Raw genomic sequence first — 16,145 nt, 5'->3', positions numbered from 1 at the left:
TTTTTCCTCAGATAATCCAAATATAAATTAAACCTGTTGAAAACTCTAAACCAAATAAAACATCCAAAAATTCCTTAGGTTTCTCCTGTTATATAACACTAAGTATACAAAAGTGAGTAGCCATATTAATATATATATATATATAATTCATCTTTAAAATACATAAATACAAAAAGTCCAAAACATTTAATTAAATAAAAAAATTCAAACAAGACCCAAGTATGTTTTTAAAAAAAATTATGGACAATAAACTCATACAATAGCACAATGGAACAAATGAGAATTAATTATACATAGGACTAACGAATTTCAAAACTCAGCCTTAACTTTGCCTAATAACCAAGATCTCAACAAGGTTTAATTATGTCAGCATTTACACCTTTGCTATTTGAATGACCCCTTAAATCCTCTATCATATCTCTCAACTGTCCTTCATTTTATTCTCAATCTCCACAATTGGATGTTCTATTGTGAGTAATGATAAGATCTGAACCATGAAATTAAAGTTGCAGAAAAATCAGTACGCAAACCTCGAGTCTTTGACTCGTACAGATTAGAGATTGAAATGAATGAGTGATTTAAAAAGTACATGATTATCTTTTATCAGATAAGTGAGTTGACTGTAATGCTGGTGGAAATTCTGTGTTAAGCAGCACTTAAGTCCGTTTCAAAATATTTTACATAAAAAATAACAATAACAATGGAGAAGAAAGAAGAAGTTGATTTGAATAAGAACATGCTGAACAGGTATCTTATTAAGTTACTCAACATGTAACTTGACCACAATTTTTTAAACCCAGGAAGCCAACAGATCTTTATAAATTCTCCAAGTGAATTAATATATAGTTTTTAAATAAAATTGCCAAAATATACCAGATTATACTGAATTTTAGAAAATTTAGCTGTGATTACTTGTAATAAATTTTTTGAGACCTTAAATAGGTAGGACCAACACAACTGCATAAGTTTTAAGATACATATTATAGATGGAATTCATAATAACACCTGAAAAAATTAATATTCAAAATTAGACAGATACCACTTAAACATAATGATGGTTAATATCCACTGAAGAATAACTACTAGGTAGAGTGAAAACATTTTCTTAGTATTTTTTATACATGCCTTATTTTAGAAAAAGTATGGTCCACATTTAATTGAAAGGACCTTATGATGTCTAAAACATCTGGATTTTTTCTTGTATATTATATATATATCCCAATGGCCATCATAATGCAATTTGGTATATTAATTAAATGAATGTTAAATTTTCTAATATCTAATTGTTAAGTAAATGGTCATCTATTTCATTCCCCCAAAACATATTATACCTAAATTTATGGCTCCTCCCATGGCCTCATACCATGTGTGTTCAATATATTGAATGAATTCAACACAGGTGCTGGAGACAGTGTAGTATCGCAGGTAAGAGCTAGGACTCGTGGCACTGGATTGCCTGGGTTAAAATTCCAGCTCTTACACTTGTTCTTTTGACCTTGGCAAGTAACTTAACCTCTGTGTGTATCATTTCACACACCTGTGAAGTAGCAGTGATAATATAGTATTTACTTCATAGGGCTGTTGTGATAATTAAATGAGTTAATTTCTGATAAGCACTTAGAAGCATGCCTCGGAGGTACACTGTAAGCGCCCTCTGCATGTTTGTCATTATCATCACAGCCAATGTAATCATAACCTAAAAAATATCCTGTGAAAAGTATCTCCAGGTACAAATGCAGAATCTCATATAGCTAAGAAGTCAGTTTGTTCAGTATTACTAGACAGACCACTATTTTAGTGATTATTTTATTTTGAATTTTAATGCCTCACTGAGATACACTACTAGAGACGGTCTATTCTGCAACAATGAGAATTTTTATTTCTTGACATAAAAAGTAGTTATCAAATTTAAATGTATACAGGGCATAAATGAACATTAAGACATAAGAACCAAATGTAAAGTGTGGCCCTTATTAGGATGCTGATTTGAACAAATCAACTCCAAAACCACATTTTTTAGATACTTGATATTTCTAGATCAGTATCTCTCATTTAAGAGTCTACAAGTCACCTAGGGATCTTGTTATAATATAGATTCTGATTCAGTAGGTCTGGGATGGAGCCTGAGGTTCTGTGTTTCTGACAAGGCCTCCCAGGTGATGCCCATGTTGCTTGGTGTCTGGAGCAATCTTTGAGTAACAAGGGGTTGGATGACATTTGGGAATTACTGTTAATTATATTGTGTATGATAAAGGCATTGTGGTTATACAAGAAAATGCCAGAACTTTTTAGAGATGCTCAAGGAATTACACAGCAGTGAAATGATATGATGCCTGGGATTCACTTTAGCAAGTGATAAAAAGAAAGATGAAGCAAATGTAACAAAATCTTTACTGGAGAATCTAGGTAATGGGCATTTAGTTCCTCATTGTACTATACTATTTTTGTGTGTGTTTGAGGGCTTTTATAATAAAACATTTTAAAAGTATCCTTCTTATAATAATGTAGGAAAAATGTCCATAGTGAACTTGAAGAACATTATTATGTTCAAGATTTCTCTTAGTCCTGTGTATAGTTTCTCTTTTACAGGCAAAGAAAATATTAACTTCAGGGAGTTCTTCAAAATAACATAAAACAGTTAACTTTTTCAAACTTCCTTTTCTATCTCAAGGTTTTAAAATGTTACTATTCAAAGTTTTACATCCTTATTTAACTTCTTTCAAACCTGCTACTAGGTTTGTCTGGTTTAACCAAGAAGATCTGCTCATGCTTCCTGGAACTTAAATACTTACCTGTGATTTCTCTGAAGTGGTTTCAGAATGTGATTCTTTTGTGATACCAGTGACACTTACAGGAGATACTTCAAATGTGACATCATCTAGGCCTGGGATAGATGACAACTGAGAAAAGAAAATTAATGTTGGCATATGAAAATAATATTAGCTGCTTAACTGCTGTAAGTTTCTAAGTGTAAATTTTAGATAGCTATCTTAAGCTTTTAAGCCTACAGGAATAGGGTTTATAAAATCTCATCTTAGGTGTCTGAAATTTTCCATGCCATAAACTATTTAAAAGTGAAAGGCATTCACAAATAAAATATTTTTGAATAATTTCTCATAAATCTAATGTCACTCGTAACCATTCTTTTCCCATGAATTATTTTTTTAAATTTTATTTTATTATATTATGTTAATCACCATACATCATTAGTTTTTGATGTAGTGTTCCATGATTCATTGTTTGCATAAAGCACCCAGTGCTCCATTCAATTTGTGCCTTCTTTAATACCCATCACCAGGTTAACCCATCTCCCTACCCCCCTTCCCTCTAGAACCCTCAGTTTGTTTCTCAGAGTCCAAAGTCTCTCATGGTTTATCTCCCCCTCCAATTTCTCCCCCTTCATTTTTCCCTTCCTACTATCTTCTTCTTCTTCTTTTTTTTTTTTTTTTAACATATAATGTATTATTTGTTTCAGAGGTACAGGTCTGTGATTCAACAGTTTTACACAATTCACAGCATTCACCATAGCACATACCCTCCCCAATGTCTATCACCCAGCCACCCCATCCCTCCCACCCCCCACCACTCCAGCAACCCTCAGTTTGTTTCCTGAGATTAAGAATTCCTCATATCAGTGAGATCATATGATAATTGTCTTTCTCTGATTGACTTATTTTGCTTAGCATAATACCCTCTAGTTCCATCCACATCGTTACAAATGGCAAGATTTCGTTTTTTTGATGATAATATTCCAGTGTGTGTGTGTGTGTGTGTATATATATATATATATAGATACCACATCTTCTTTATCCATTCATCTGTCGATGGACATCTTGGCTCTTTCCACAGTTTGGCTATTGTGGGCATTGCTGCTATAAACATTGGGGTGCACGTACCCCTTCAGATCACTACATTTGTATCTTTGGGGTAAATACCCAGTAGTGCAATTGCTGGGGAGTAGGGTAGCTCTATTTTCAACTTTTTGAGGAACCTCCACACTGTTTTCCAGAGTGGCTGCACCAGCTTGCGTTCCCACCAACAGTGTAGGAGGGTTCCCCTTTCTCCGCATCTTCGCCAACATCTGTCGTTTCCTGACTTGTTAATTTTAGCCTCCCGGGAATTATTTTAAAAAACATAAGGAATCCTAGTGTAAGAAATAAAAGCATGGGCTTTGGAGTCAGATTGCCTAGGTTTAAGTCACAAGCTATGTAACCTTCGTAAATCTCTCTAGATATCAATTTTCTCCCCTATAAAATGGGGATAAGAAAACTTACCTCATGAAGTTGTTGTAAAAAATTTTTTATTAAACATATTTTGTAGAAAAAAAAGTCCTTTGCAGCACATTTTAAGTTTGAATTATCTGGGAACTGACAAAACTCTTGTCATCACATTTTAATGTCTGACATAGCTCATTATTTTTTTCTTTCTTTAATCATTTACCACCAAATGTTACTAAAATGTGTTATTTTTCATAATAAAAGATGGGCATGCTGTCAGTGGTTATGTATTTCAGGTTGGATTTGCAAGACCCAGGCAAACCCTCTTTTCTGATTTCATTCTGGTATCAGTGATAGACAATTGTCAGATGTTTGGCTAACATGAGGGATTAATTTTATGGCTATGGAAATAATTAAGGCTAACTTGTCCATACAGTATCTTAACTTGTGACTATGGACTCTAACTCAAGAATTCCCCAAATATTAAAATAAGGCACAAACTCATAATGAAGAATGAAAAAAAAAAAAAAAAAGAAACAATGGTAATAAGATCTGAAGCAGCAATATTCATTGAGAACTGCTGACTGATGACAGTACTTAGCACAATGGCCATGGCCCAAATAGTTTCGAGTAGGTATGGCTGCTAGCAGAATATGTTCAACATGGTCAAGGCCAGGTATCCTAAATTTTCCAAGCTACAGAAACGTTCTGATTGAAATACAGTGGCTGAAGTCCACAAGATATAGAAAGTACAAACTAGACATTCTGATCCTTATGCTAAAGCTTTAGCCATTTTACTTCCCCATAAATATTAAATACGTATTTTTTCAGATTAATTTTTTTGATAAAAGGACAAAGTCACAAAAATATACTAGTGTCTCCATTATCTTATAATCAGGGAAAACACGAAACTGAAAGCTTTCACATCAAAACTCTTTTCCATTTTTGCTAGTTATAATATGTAATTTCTGACATCAAAATTGGTATTCTTCATTAGCATTCAATATATTTGCAAATAGAAAATAGCTGATATTTTCTCCAAATTTTGCTCTGGAGGCATCTGAAGTTTTATATAATTTTTACTGTGTTATCAAATGATTACTATAATTGTGAATTTTCCATCAAATGAAGTGAACTACAGAATACCCCAATTTGTTAACATTTTACTCACATGTTTTTGACTAGAATGATGAAATCTCAATTCATGTGTACATTTAAACAAACTCAGTTAAGGGTTCATAATGAGTATCATTTTCTTTGCATTTTTTAATGAATTAAAAATAAACAAAAAACACTGTACCACCTAATGGATGCAGGAGCTAAATTGAATTCATTCCCAAATGCAATTAAAGTTAAGTATGACTAAGAAGGTGATATATGTGGAGCAAAGTCTATACTATAAATTATTCAGAAATACAAACCTTTGCATCTAAAATATTGAGAGTTGTTTCAATTTGCTGGATACGAAGAGAAAGGTCTGCCAGTTTCTGGAAAAGAAAGATTAGAACATAAGAATAAAGTCTGACTGAAATGAACTGTTAACAGGATAACAAAGGGCAGATTTGAAAATAAAAAAAAACTATGGTTTAAATATTAGTCATTTTCTAATACACTATTCTCTTATTTACATGAGTAGGAATGGGAGCTCAAGAATTCTCTTATCTTCATTAGCATGTTTCATGGCTACTTTACAAAACTGTATTCACAGGTAAGCAAAAATTACCTTATCAGCCTTATCAAAGTCATTATGAGAGCCATAACCAGTCATTGTGACCGGAATGTAAACTTCTTCCAGAACAGAGATTTTTGTTCACTGCCATATCCCCCATGCCCAGAACAGTACCTGAAACTTAACAGGAGTCTAATAATTATTTGTTGATGAATGAAGGAATTCTTCATAGAAAGCAAGAATAAAAATTAGCTCAACACAGGCTGGAACAAGATCTGTCTTTTTAAGTTACTTAAACAAGTATATACAATTAGTATATACAATAAGCCCCAAATTTAAATTTTTTAAGTTTGAAAGTTAAAAGATGATGAAATTAGAAGATGAGTCAGTTCAGGTTAGAAAGAAATAAAACAAAGAGAAAAAATCAGAGTACTAACAAGCAAAAGGAATCAACCTACCATCAAAATCCAAGATAAAACAGAACCAAAAGCTCACCATGCTCTAGTTATTCTGTACAATTACCAGTATGTGTGTGTACTATTTACAGCCACACAAGTAAAAGTAACATCATAAAATATGATCCATAAGAGCATTTACTTAAAACTCCTTAATCCTAAACATTATTATACTCAGTGATACAGTCCAAGAGCAGTTGGCCCATTTACTAGTTGGCAGATGTGCAGCATTCTGACTGCTTTCTAGGATATTATCAAGATCCTGACTAACTCCTAAGCAGAATTTTAACACCCCAAGAAATGGTCATTTTGCCCACATTTAGAGGGGGAAAAAAATGAAAGCAGCCACAGTAGAGTTAGAGTTTCTTCACAGACACTTTAAAGATGAGCAACCTGGTATCTATAAAGCTATAATTCAGAAATGAAACATTAGAATCTAGTTTTTAAAAAACATTTTATTTATTTATTTTCGAGAGAGAAAGAGAGAGTACAAGTGGGAGGGGCAGGGAAGGAGGGAGAGAGAATCTCAGGCAGACTCCGTGACCATTACAGAGCCCAACTTGGGGCCAGATCCCACAACCCTGATATCACAACCTGGACCAAAACTGAAAGTCAGAGGCTCAACCGACTGTGCCACTCAGAACCCCTAGAATCTAGTCTTAAATGGCACTCAAAGCTAAGTTTAACTTTGATTTCTAGCGTTTGTTCACATAAGGCTTTAATGTAAACATAAATACAGGTTTATAAAACATCATATAGAATGAATTCCTCTCCAAATTTTAAGTGTTTCCCTGGAAATCATGAAAATTAAATTTTTGCAAATTTCATCAGTCTTTTAATTCATCAGAGCTTAGTAACTGCAGAATTCCTACAACAAATTAATTTGTAAAGTGAGATAATTTCTAGCTTATCTAAAAATACTTATATTGGTTTGATTAAAATAAACACAGAAAAAGATGAATTAAAAATTAATATTTGTTGGGGCACCTGGGTGGCTCAGTCGTTAGGCGTCTGCCTTCGGCTCAGGTCATGATCCCAGGGTCCTAGGATCAAGCCCCACATCCTGCTCCCTGCTCAGTGGGAAGCCTGCTTCTCCCTCTCACATCCCCCCTGCTTGTGTTCCTGCTCTTGCTATCTCTCTCTCTGTCAAATACATGAATAAAATCCTTAAAAAAATTAATTTTTGTTTAGATATATTTATATAAATGTACTATTATTTATTTAGACAGCATGCACCCTTGAAAGGGGTGAAGGGGGAGGGGCAAAGGGAGAGGAAGTGAAAACCTTAAGAAGGCTCCACGCCCAGCAAGGAGCCCAACACGTGACTCTGAGGTCATGACCTGAGCCAAAATCAAGAGTCAGATGCTTAACTGACTGAGCCACCCAGCCGCTCCTATATAAATGTACTTTTAAGCCATAATCACCATCATTGTAAACATCTGAGCAGTTACCTTACTATGCTACACTGTGTATGCAACATATCATTTGAAATCTCACACCAAATGTATAAAGCAGGAACTGTTATCATGCCAATTTTAAAGAAGGGAAAACTCAGTTTTCATACAAGTAAAATAATCTGAATTCAAACACTCCAACTCCAGATACTATTTTTTAAAGAATTTTACATTGTTTGAAAGAATTACACATTGTTAGAACATGATGCCATAGACTCTGGGTGATGACAATGTGTCAATGTAGATTGTAACAAATGTACCACACTGGTGGGGGATGTTGATAATGGGGGAGGTTGTGCTCTGTGAACTCAGGGATGCAAGGAGTATATGGGAACTCAACCCCTTCTGCTCAATTTTGTTGTGAACCTAAAACTTTTCCAAAAAAGATAAAGTTTATTAACTAAAAAACCGCCCCCCAAACCAAAACCAAACAAAAAAATCTCAAAACGTAATTAAAAAGACACCAAGATGGAAAATTCCTAGGCATTGCAAAGATAGAATTTTTGTTATTCAAAGCTAATAAGTAATCAATCCTCTTCTCACAAAGACTAAGATGCTACTGTGCTAAAAAAAAGGAATCAAATTATTCTGATCTAATTTTCTAAAATAGATGTTGCTTATCTGGAATTATTTTTAAAAAATTTTCAGGGTTAGATCATAAAACTAAATTGTCCTTAAATGGGTACTCAAATATTCACACAGGATAGGTTAAGGATTTTAATACAAGACTTGGCAAATAAGCAAATAATGATGAAAAGGTTTATTTGGAAAACTGCTTGTTGATAAGGAAGACTAAAGAGGCTTGGAAAAAAGGTTATACTTTCTAGAGCAGTAATCCTCAATTTTTTTGGATACAGATTTTTCTAGTATATCACCCTTTTGTTTTGGCACTCATTTTACCCATTTTCATCTATGATTATCAAAATCTCACCAAAATGAAATGACCTGTTTTTTTTTTAAGATTACATGAATGATTTATTCATGCAAGACATTAACACTGATCTAAATGTCAATATATTTTAATTTATAATAATTTATTTCAATATCTTTGATATCTAAACTAAGAACTGTAATAGTGAAATATAAGGAAACAGTGAAATAAGTGTTTTTTTTTTTTTTTAAAGATTTTATTTATTTATTTATTGGAGAGCGAGTGAGAGAGAAACAGCATGAGAGAGGAGAGGGTCAAAGGGAGAAGCAGGCTCCCCGCTGAGCTGGGAGCCTGATGTGGGACTCGATCCCAGGACCCTGGGATCATGACCTGAGCCGAAGGCAGTCGCTTAAACAACTGAGCCACCCAGGCGCCCAATATAAGTGATTTTTGTTGACTAAATTTTTTAAAGATTTTATTTTATTTATTTATTTATTTATTTATTTATTTATTTATTTATAGCATGTGAGTGAGGGTGGGCACAGAGGGAGAGGGAGGGAGAGAATCTCAAGCAGACTCCACAATGAGCATGGAGTCCGACATGGGGCTCCATCCCACCACCCTGAGATCATGACCTGAGCAAAAAGCAAGAGTCAGACACTTAACTGACTGAGCCACCCAGGTGCCCCTTTGCTGACTAAATTTAAAGAAAATGTGAAATTGAAGTTAGAGGTAAATAAAAATAAAAATAGAGGTTTTTTTCCCTATCCAAGTTCATGTACCCCAAGCTTAGAACCAGGATATAACTGATTTTCTCGAAATCAGATCAACAAAAGGCTTTTCCTCCTGGCTAGGGAAGATTTTTGTTGTGGATAAATCGTATTATTTTATTATCCATAAAGGTATTATCCATCTTCTCTAAGGCTGGATTTTGAGTCTAAAATATTAAACATGTTAAATATATTATCTGGATTATATAATTTAACACTTTAAAAAAATATATTTTATTTATTTGACAGAGAGAGGCTCAGCGAGAGAGGGAATACAAGCTGGGGGAGTGAGAGAGGGAGAAGCAGGCTTCCCGCTGAGCAGGGAGCCAGATGTGGGGCTCGATCCCAGGACCCTGGGATCATGACCTGAGCCGAAGGCAGCTGCTTAACTAAGCCACCCAGGTGCCCCTAATTTAACACTTTAATATAGGACATATTACTATATCACAATTTTGAGATCTTTAAAGTACGTAATTGGTATCTTTTGCAATCCTACACATTTTATTTTATGCATTTAAAAATATTAATTTCATTTCACTGGACTGCCAAAGGTTCCATAGCAAAATTAAGAACCTCTCTTTTCTTCTTTTTTATTTTTAAGATTTATTTTTTTTTATTTATTTGGGAAAGAGAGAGAGAGCATCCAGGGAGGGGCAGAAGGAGAGAAACTCAGACTCTGTGCTGAGCAAGGAGCCTGATGTGGGACCCGATCCCAGGACCTGGAGATCACGACCCAAGCTGAAGGTAGACACTTCACTGACTGAGCCACCCAGGTGCCCCAAGAACCTCTGCTTTTCAAAGATAATTCAGCATAATGAGTATTTTTGGGTCTGTTCCCATGAAATTATTGCTATAACATACATAAATACACATTTTTTAGAAAGCCATTGTTAACTTGACAAAAGTATACCTGGCTTCATTTTTGGGCTGTTGAAGTTCATTTCTAAGATTTTTATGCCTCCTGCATTTTCCCTCTACAACTCCAAACCACTCAACCTTGGCTTTATTGACATTTTGGGCTGGATAATTCTTTGTTGTAAGGGGCTTCCTGTGCACTGTAGGATATTTAGTAGAATCTCTGACATCTACCCCACTAAAAACACCTCTAGATATCGCCAAATCTTCCCTGGTTGAGAACCACTGCTTAAAGTGTAGATGACTATGGATACAAGTAACATGATCAATGACAGTAACTGTCCCCACCTCAGAAAGTTCTAGCAGAAAGAGGAAATTGAAAGATAACAGTCTTTCCCATCTACTTAACCATCCTCTTATCTTTGTAAGGATTTAAATTTTTTTCTTTGTAGATTTTATTTATTTGAGAGAGAGAGACAGAGATAATGAGAGAGAGCACAAGTAGGGAAGAGAAGGAGAAACAGGCTCCCCACTGAGCAGGGAGCCCGACGCGGGGCTCGATCCCAGGACCCCCGGGATCATGACCTGAGCTGAAGGCTGACACTTAACCGACTGAGCCACCCAGGCATCCTCTTTGTAAGGATTTAAAGCAAACCTGAAATATCTTGGTTTGGGAGAATAAGGGAATTTGCAAGGTACCTGAAGTTTGCCAGATAAGCTGAAAATTTCTTGATTTATCACCCACCTATTTCTAAGGCAGTGCATTTTATTAAAGTGAAAAAGAAGATGAAAGGAAGAAGTATGGAGTTAATAGTTGAACATGGAAACAAAAATAAAACACTGTGGCTTTTCAGGTTTGTTAAATATCCAGTTTGCATATCCAATTCTCTAAAAGAGAAACAACATTTTAAAATAATGGATCCCTTGGTATATCACACTGGGTTGAATATGTCTTATAAGCCAGAAAGGGAAGCAATCAATGGTTTTATTAATCTTCATCTGACACTTAAGCCCAGCAGTTGTAAAAGTTGTAAAAGCAGTTGTAAAAGTTGTAGCAGTAAATATAGTTTTAAGCAAGATTATTTGGTTGAAGGTTAAGCCCAATGGTGGGCTTAAAAATTCGATGCAGAAGATAAGCACTATAAAATTTTTTAGGTTATATGAGAATTCTCAGTATTTTTTCCTATTCTTAAAAAATTTAGAAAAAAGAAACAGTTTGGAATATTTAAAAAATTATTAAAAACTCCCTATTCTAGGCATGTCACAAGTCTGAGTCAAAATAACACATGTGACTGCCCCATTTACAGAATACCTCTGACTTTAAAATTCATTATAAGGTTTAATTTCTGCTCAGTTTTATCTGTAATATGCATAGAACTTGCTTTACACTCCTCACCCCATCCCGTTTTAAATTTGCAGACCCAATGGACCACCATAAGATTTTTCTGATTAGGGCCAGAATAGAAATGCTTACTGGGGATTTGTGAAGGAAGAACTTTGTAACTTGGGTCTGATTCAACTACTTTCTTTTTTTTTTTTTTTTAAAGATTTTATTTATTTATTTGAGAGAGAGAGAATGAGAGACAGATAGCAAGAGAGGGAAGAGGGTCAGAGGGAGAAGCAGACCCCTTGCTGAGCAGGGAGCCCGATGTGGGACTCGATCCCGGGACTCCAGGATCATGACCTGAGCCGAAGGCAGTCGCTTAACCAACTGAGCCACCCAGGCGCCCTCAACTACTGTCTTTTCTCTGTCTTCCAATCTTTCTTCTTATCCTGGTTCTAGTCATTAGAAGAGTTACAAAGTACCCTGGTATCCAGAAAGTTTTTTAAAAAGTTAAGTTCTTCACTTTTCTTTTTATTAGAGAACTCTAAAACTAGTATTAGTGATGAAGAAAGAGCCCGAACCATTTGTTTCAAATTTACTTCCAGGTTGAGTTTAGCTGTGACTGAAGTTGTTACAGTTTGGGTTTGGTTCGAAGCAGATGATGGGAAAAACAAAAAAACAAAACAAAACAAAAAACCCCAGGTTTTTTCTTTTCCCCCAGTTCACTTCCAATTTAAAAAATAACATCTGAGTTTCCTTTTTTGCTGAGGGATACATAGTCATTTTGGCTCGTTTAAGGCTTTAGCTAAACAAGGACCACAGGTCTAATAGGTGCTATTAACAAACAACAACTCATTTTGAAAAATCACATTGATCTTAAAGAGAAAAAAAAGGCACTTGATATTTGAATACATATATTATATCTTTGGAATTTATCGTGTAAAGAAGACATCACATGGATATGGCATACCAAAGAAGAGAATACAAATCTAAAAAATAAATTTTGAAATAGCTCATTGCAGTCTCTCACTTGAAAATGATGTAAACATGCCTCTTGCCCAGATCAGAAGGTGCGATATTAACAGAAGAGTGAAACCTTTCTGGTTTTTCCAGTTACTAGATCAGAGTTGGAACCCCAACTCTGTTACTTTGTGTGTGAGTGTGGGCAAGTAAGAATAGTGATTGCAGCTATAAATACTATGCGCACAAATATATGTTGATTGAATAAGGACTAAGCAAATAATTTAAATATCCCTACATCTTAATTTCTGTATTTCTAAAAAATAGAAAATTGGACCTCTCTCAAAGGGCTGGGCTATGATGACTGCATACATGTAGAGCACTTAGCACAACGCCTAGCACAGAATAAGCACACAATAAATATTACTGTCATCACAGCAAGCAGTCTACAACTGACATAAATATCCAAACTGCTAAAATATGAATTGTAAATAATGAGCTAGAGTCAACCCCAGACTACCATCCATTAAGGAGATAATGAGTTACAGTCAACTCTAGACTATCATCCATTAAGGAGAAAAAGGCAATAAACTACCTTTAAACTTCATGGGTTTTTGGTCAACAAACTTTTCTCTAGGGTTCAAGGAAGAGCTAGAGAATAGTGATACACTCAAAACAGTTGAGGGAAAGTTGAGAGAGAAACAGAAGGCGGTTAAAGAGTGAATCAGGTGGCTTTGATAATGCATAAGCAATCAATAAACAAGAGAGGATTATTGTTGTATTTGATCTAGTCTTCAGCACTCACTTCAGCAGTGAAAATTATTAAGCACCACAAAGGTGAGGGGCTACCCCTGCCTCAGGGCAGCTTAATGGAGCTGCTTTCATAGGTGTGTTTGCTGGTTATTTTATTTTTTTAACCTGGTGATGAAGAGTACGGAGATGGAGTATTTGCTCCTCTCTGCTAACAATCCTTGAATTGATTCTCTCCATACTACCTACCCTGGTATAAAAAGTGAAGGAATAATTCCAGTAATCCTTGGTTTACTGCTAGTCAGTCATTTCTATATCCCATTTAGAGAGGCAGTGGTATGAGATAAAACTCATGGGAGCAAGCACCTAGCCTCTGGGTCTCTTAGATGAAATATATTGAACTGAATTCCTTTATCAATTATCATATATTTCACTTTCTTTTGTTTTAGTGAGAAGGCAGAAGAGATTTGGACTAGAGACTGCTAATTAGACAAAAATAACAGATGTTACACAAATGAAAACAGTTTTCCTGTCTCCATGCAATTTTTGTTAATACATCTCACAAAAACTACTTGCTAAAACTATACCTTAAAAATCGGGCGCCTGGGTGGCTCAGTTGGTTAAGCGACTGCCTTCAGCTCAGGTCATGATCCTGGAGTCCCAGGATCGAGTCCCACATTGGGCTCCCCGCTCAGTGGGGAGTCTGCTTCTCCCTCTGACCCTCTCCCCTCTCATGCTTTCTCTCATTCTCTCTCTCTCAAATAAATAAATAAAATCTTTAAAAAAAAACAAAACAAAAAAAACTATACCTTAAAAATAAAACAGAATGAATTAAATACTGTTTTTATTGACTCACCTGTGAATGATCTTATTTTATTCCTCTTTCTCCTTTCTTAAACCCAATTTCAACCCATTATTCTATTTCTTTCCCATTCTCTTTTTTGGCTTTTTAAGAAAAAAATAGGGGTCTCTGAATCTGGTACCTAATCCTTAACTAGTCATTTGCTCAAAGTATTTTTATTATTTTCATAATGATATTTGATACTAACGTTATGTTTCAAGGCTACTTCCCCAACCACCTTATGGATCAAGGAATGTTAAATACTTTTTTTTTTTTTTTAGATTTCCTTCCTTCCTTCCTTCCTCCCTCCTTCCCTCCCTCCCTCCTTTCCTTCCTTCCTTCCTTCCGCAGAGGGAGAAGCAGACTCCCCACTGAGCAGGGAGCCCAATGTGGGGCTTTATCCCAGAACCCCAGGATCATGACCTGAGCCAAAGGCAGACACTTAACTGACTGAGCCACCTAGACACCCCAATAATTTCAATATAAACTGAAAACAATGTGTACTTAAAAATGTAAGTCTTTGGGGGAAAAATGTAAATCTTTGGGGTAAGAGAAACAAATTTCAAAGTAAAGAAATGTTTTCAACTGTGAAATCTGGGAATTCCTTTTGCTCTCTTTTGTCACATAAGCCTTAGTGAACTATCTCACAAAGTTCTCTAAAAACTAATTCAGCAGAGGTGGGATGCAAGATTGATGGTATACAATCGAGAAGGATATAAGGTATGTTAACACAATAACTGGATGACAAGAGGTGATGGTACGAATTAGGGAGATTGTAATTCTTGTTTTACTCATTTGCCACCTTTAAAAGTGCAAGATGATTTCTAGGCTACTCATTAAGCCAGTATCCAGACCTACCTCCTCACAAACTGTAGAAAAGCGGTTGAGGAACTGTACAGTGTGCACCACAAACTGGTTTAGAAATGCCACCGTTCTTTTCTGTTGAATAGCTGGCACCTGTGTTATGTAAAAACAAACATGATTTGTACAGGACAAAGTACCCCGTGCAAACCCTTTGACATCAGTTTTATATATGTACATACATATCGCTCTCTCTCTCTATATCTATATATCCCTTCGACATATAACAGGGCATTTTGCTATGTTATAGGAGTTACTCGAAGTACTACAAAGAGTCACTAACTTGTTCTCCTAAACTGGGGGGGTGGGGTGTCCGATGGTGACCTAAGTTACAAAGTTTGAGAAAGGACTTTGGACTCACAAGTGTGAACTTTAGCAGGTAAAGGCAACACACATAAACACACAAAAAACTTGGGGACTAAGTAAAAGAGGTGGGGTTAGAGGTCGTAACCTGCCCGTGTCGCCATCGTGTAACCCGTGCGTAGAGCGACTCCTAACACGGGAAGCGAAGGCCGGGAAAGGCACACCACCCCCTTAGACGGATCAGGAGGGACCCCTTTTTAAACTGTGGGACTCTACCCCCCGAGAACGGGACCAGAGACGCCCGGCGCTAGGGACAGAGTTGGATATGGAGAGATGGGGTGTCCCTGGGAACCGAGCGTCCCTTCCCCATCCTACTCCCAGGTCGCCTAATTTCAACTAGGTCTTTTACAAACCTTGGTCAGGTCTATGCCTGACCCCATGAGAGGAAGCCCGTCCTCATCCATCTCCTCAGCGGGCGGGGGACCCAGGGCTCACCCACAAACCCCTCCCAGACGGGGCCCGCCCAACCCGGTAATAATGTCCAAACACCTCCCCTAGTCCCCGCCTCCGACGCCCTTCCCACCGGAAGGAAACGCCTCCGCTCGCCAATCACTCGGCTGCTCCCGTAGAACCCGCCTCTTTGCACGGCATTCTGGGATTGGTAGTTCGTCTGGATTGTGACGTCAGACGCAGAGGCGCGGGGTGGGGCAAGGCTGCGGTTTTAGCAGTAAAGTCTTAAAAAGGGGGCAAAAAAAAAAAAAGGAAACACTGAGTCCGGTTGAAGTTATCCCTGCTTACCCCTCTCTGTAATCTAA

General features: G+C 36.3%; 1 protein-coding gene across 4 annotated transcripts in view; it reads right to left on the bottom strand.

Annotated features, from left to right (window-relative positions):
• WASHC3 (WASH complex subunit 3) overlaps positions 1 to 16,145 on the bottom strand; it is a 55,266-nt gene extending 39,121 nt beyond the window's left edge. Inside the window, exons 1-4 of one of the 4 annotated variants that reach the window (XM_034987723.1) lie at positions 15,744 to 16,145; positions 15,025 to 15,123; positions 5,639 to 5,704; positions 2,793 to 2,900 (exon numbers count right to left, since the gene is read on the bottom strand). In XM_034987723.1, coding sequence (XP_034843614.1) covers positions 2,793 to 2,900; positions 5,639 to 5,704; positions 15,025 to 15,123; positions 15,744 to 15,794 — 324 coding nt within the window. In that variant the 5' untranslated portion in view covers positions 15,795 to 16,145. The remainder of the gene's footprint in view (positions 1 to 2,792; positions 2,901 to 5,638; positions 5,705 to 15,024; positions 15,124 to 15,743) is intronic. The other 3 variants (XM_034987726.1, XM_034987725.1, XM_034987724.1) reach the window with 3 other exon arrangements.

The sequence above is a fragment of the Mirounga leonina genome, unplaced genomic scaffold (assembly GCF_011800145.1).
Source record: "Mirounga leonina isolate KUSES-001 unplaced genomic scaffold, KU_Mleo_1.0 Mir_418, whole genome shotgun sequence".
NCBI lineage: Eukaryota > Metazoa > Chordata > Mammalia > Carnivora > Phocidae > Mirounga > Mirounga leonina.
Note: the sequence above shows the minus strand (reverse complement) of the source record. Positions and strands in the feature narration are given on the sequence as shown.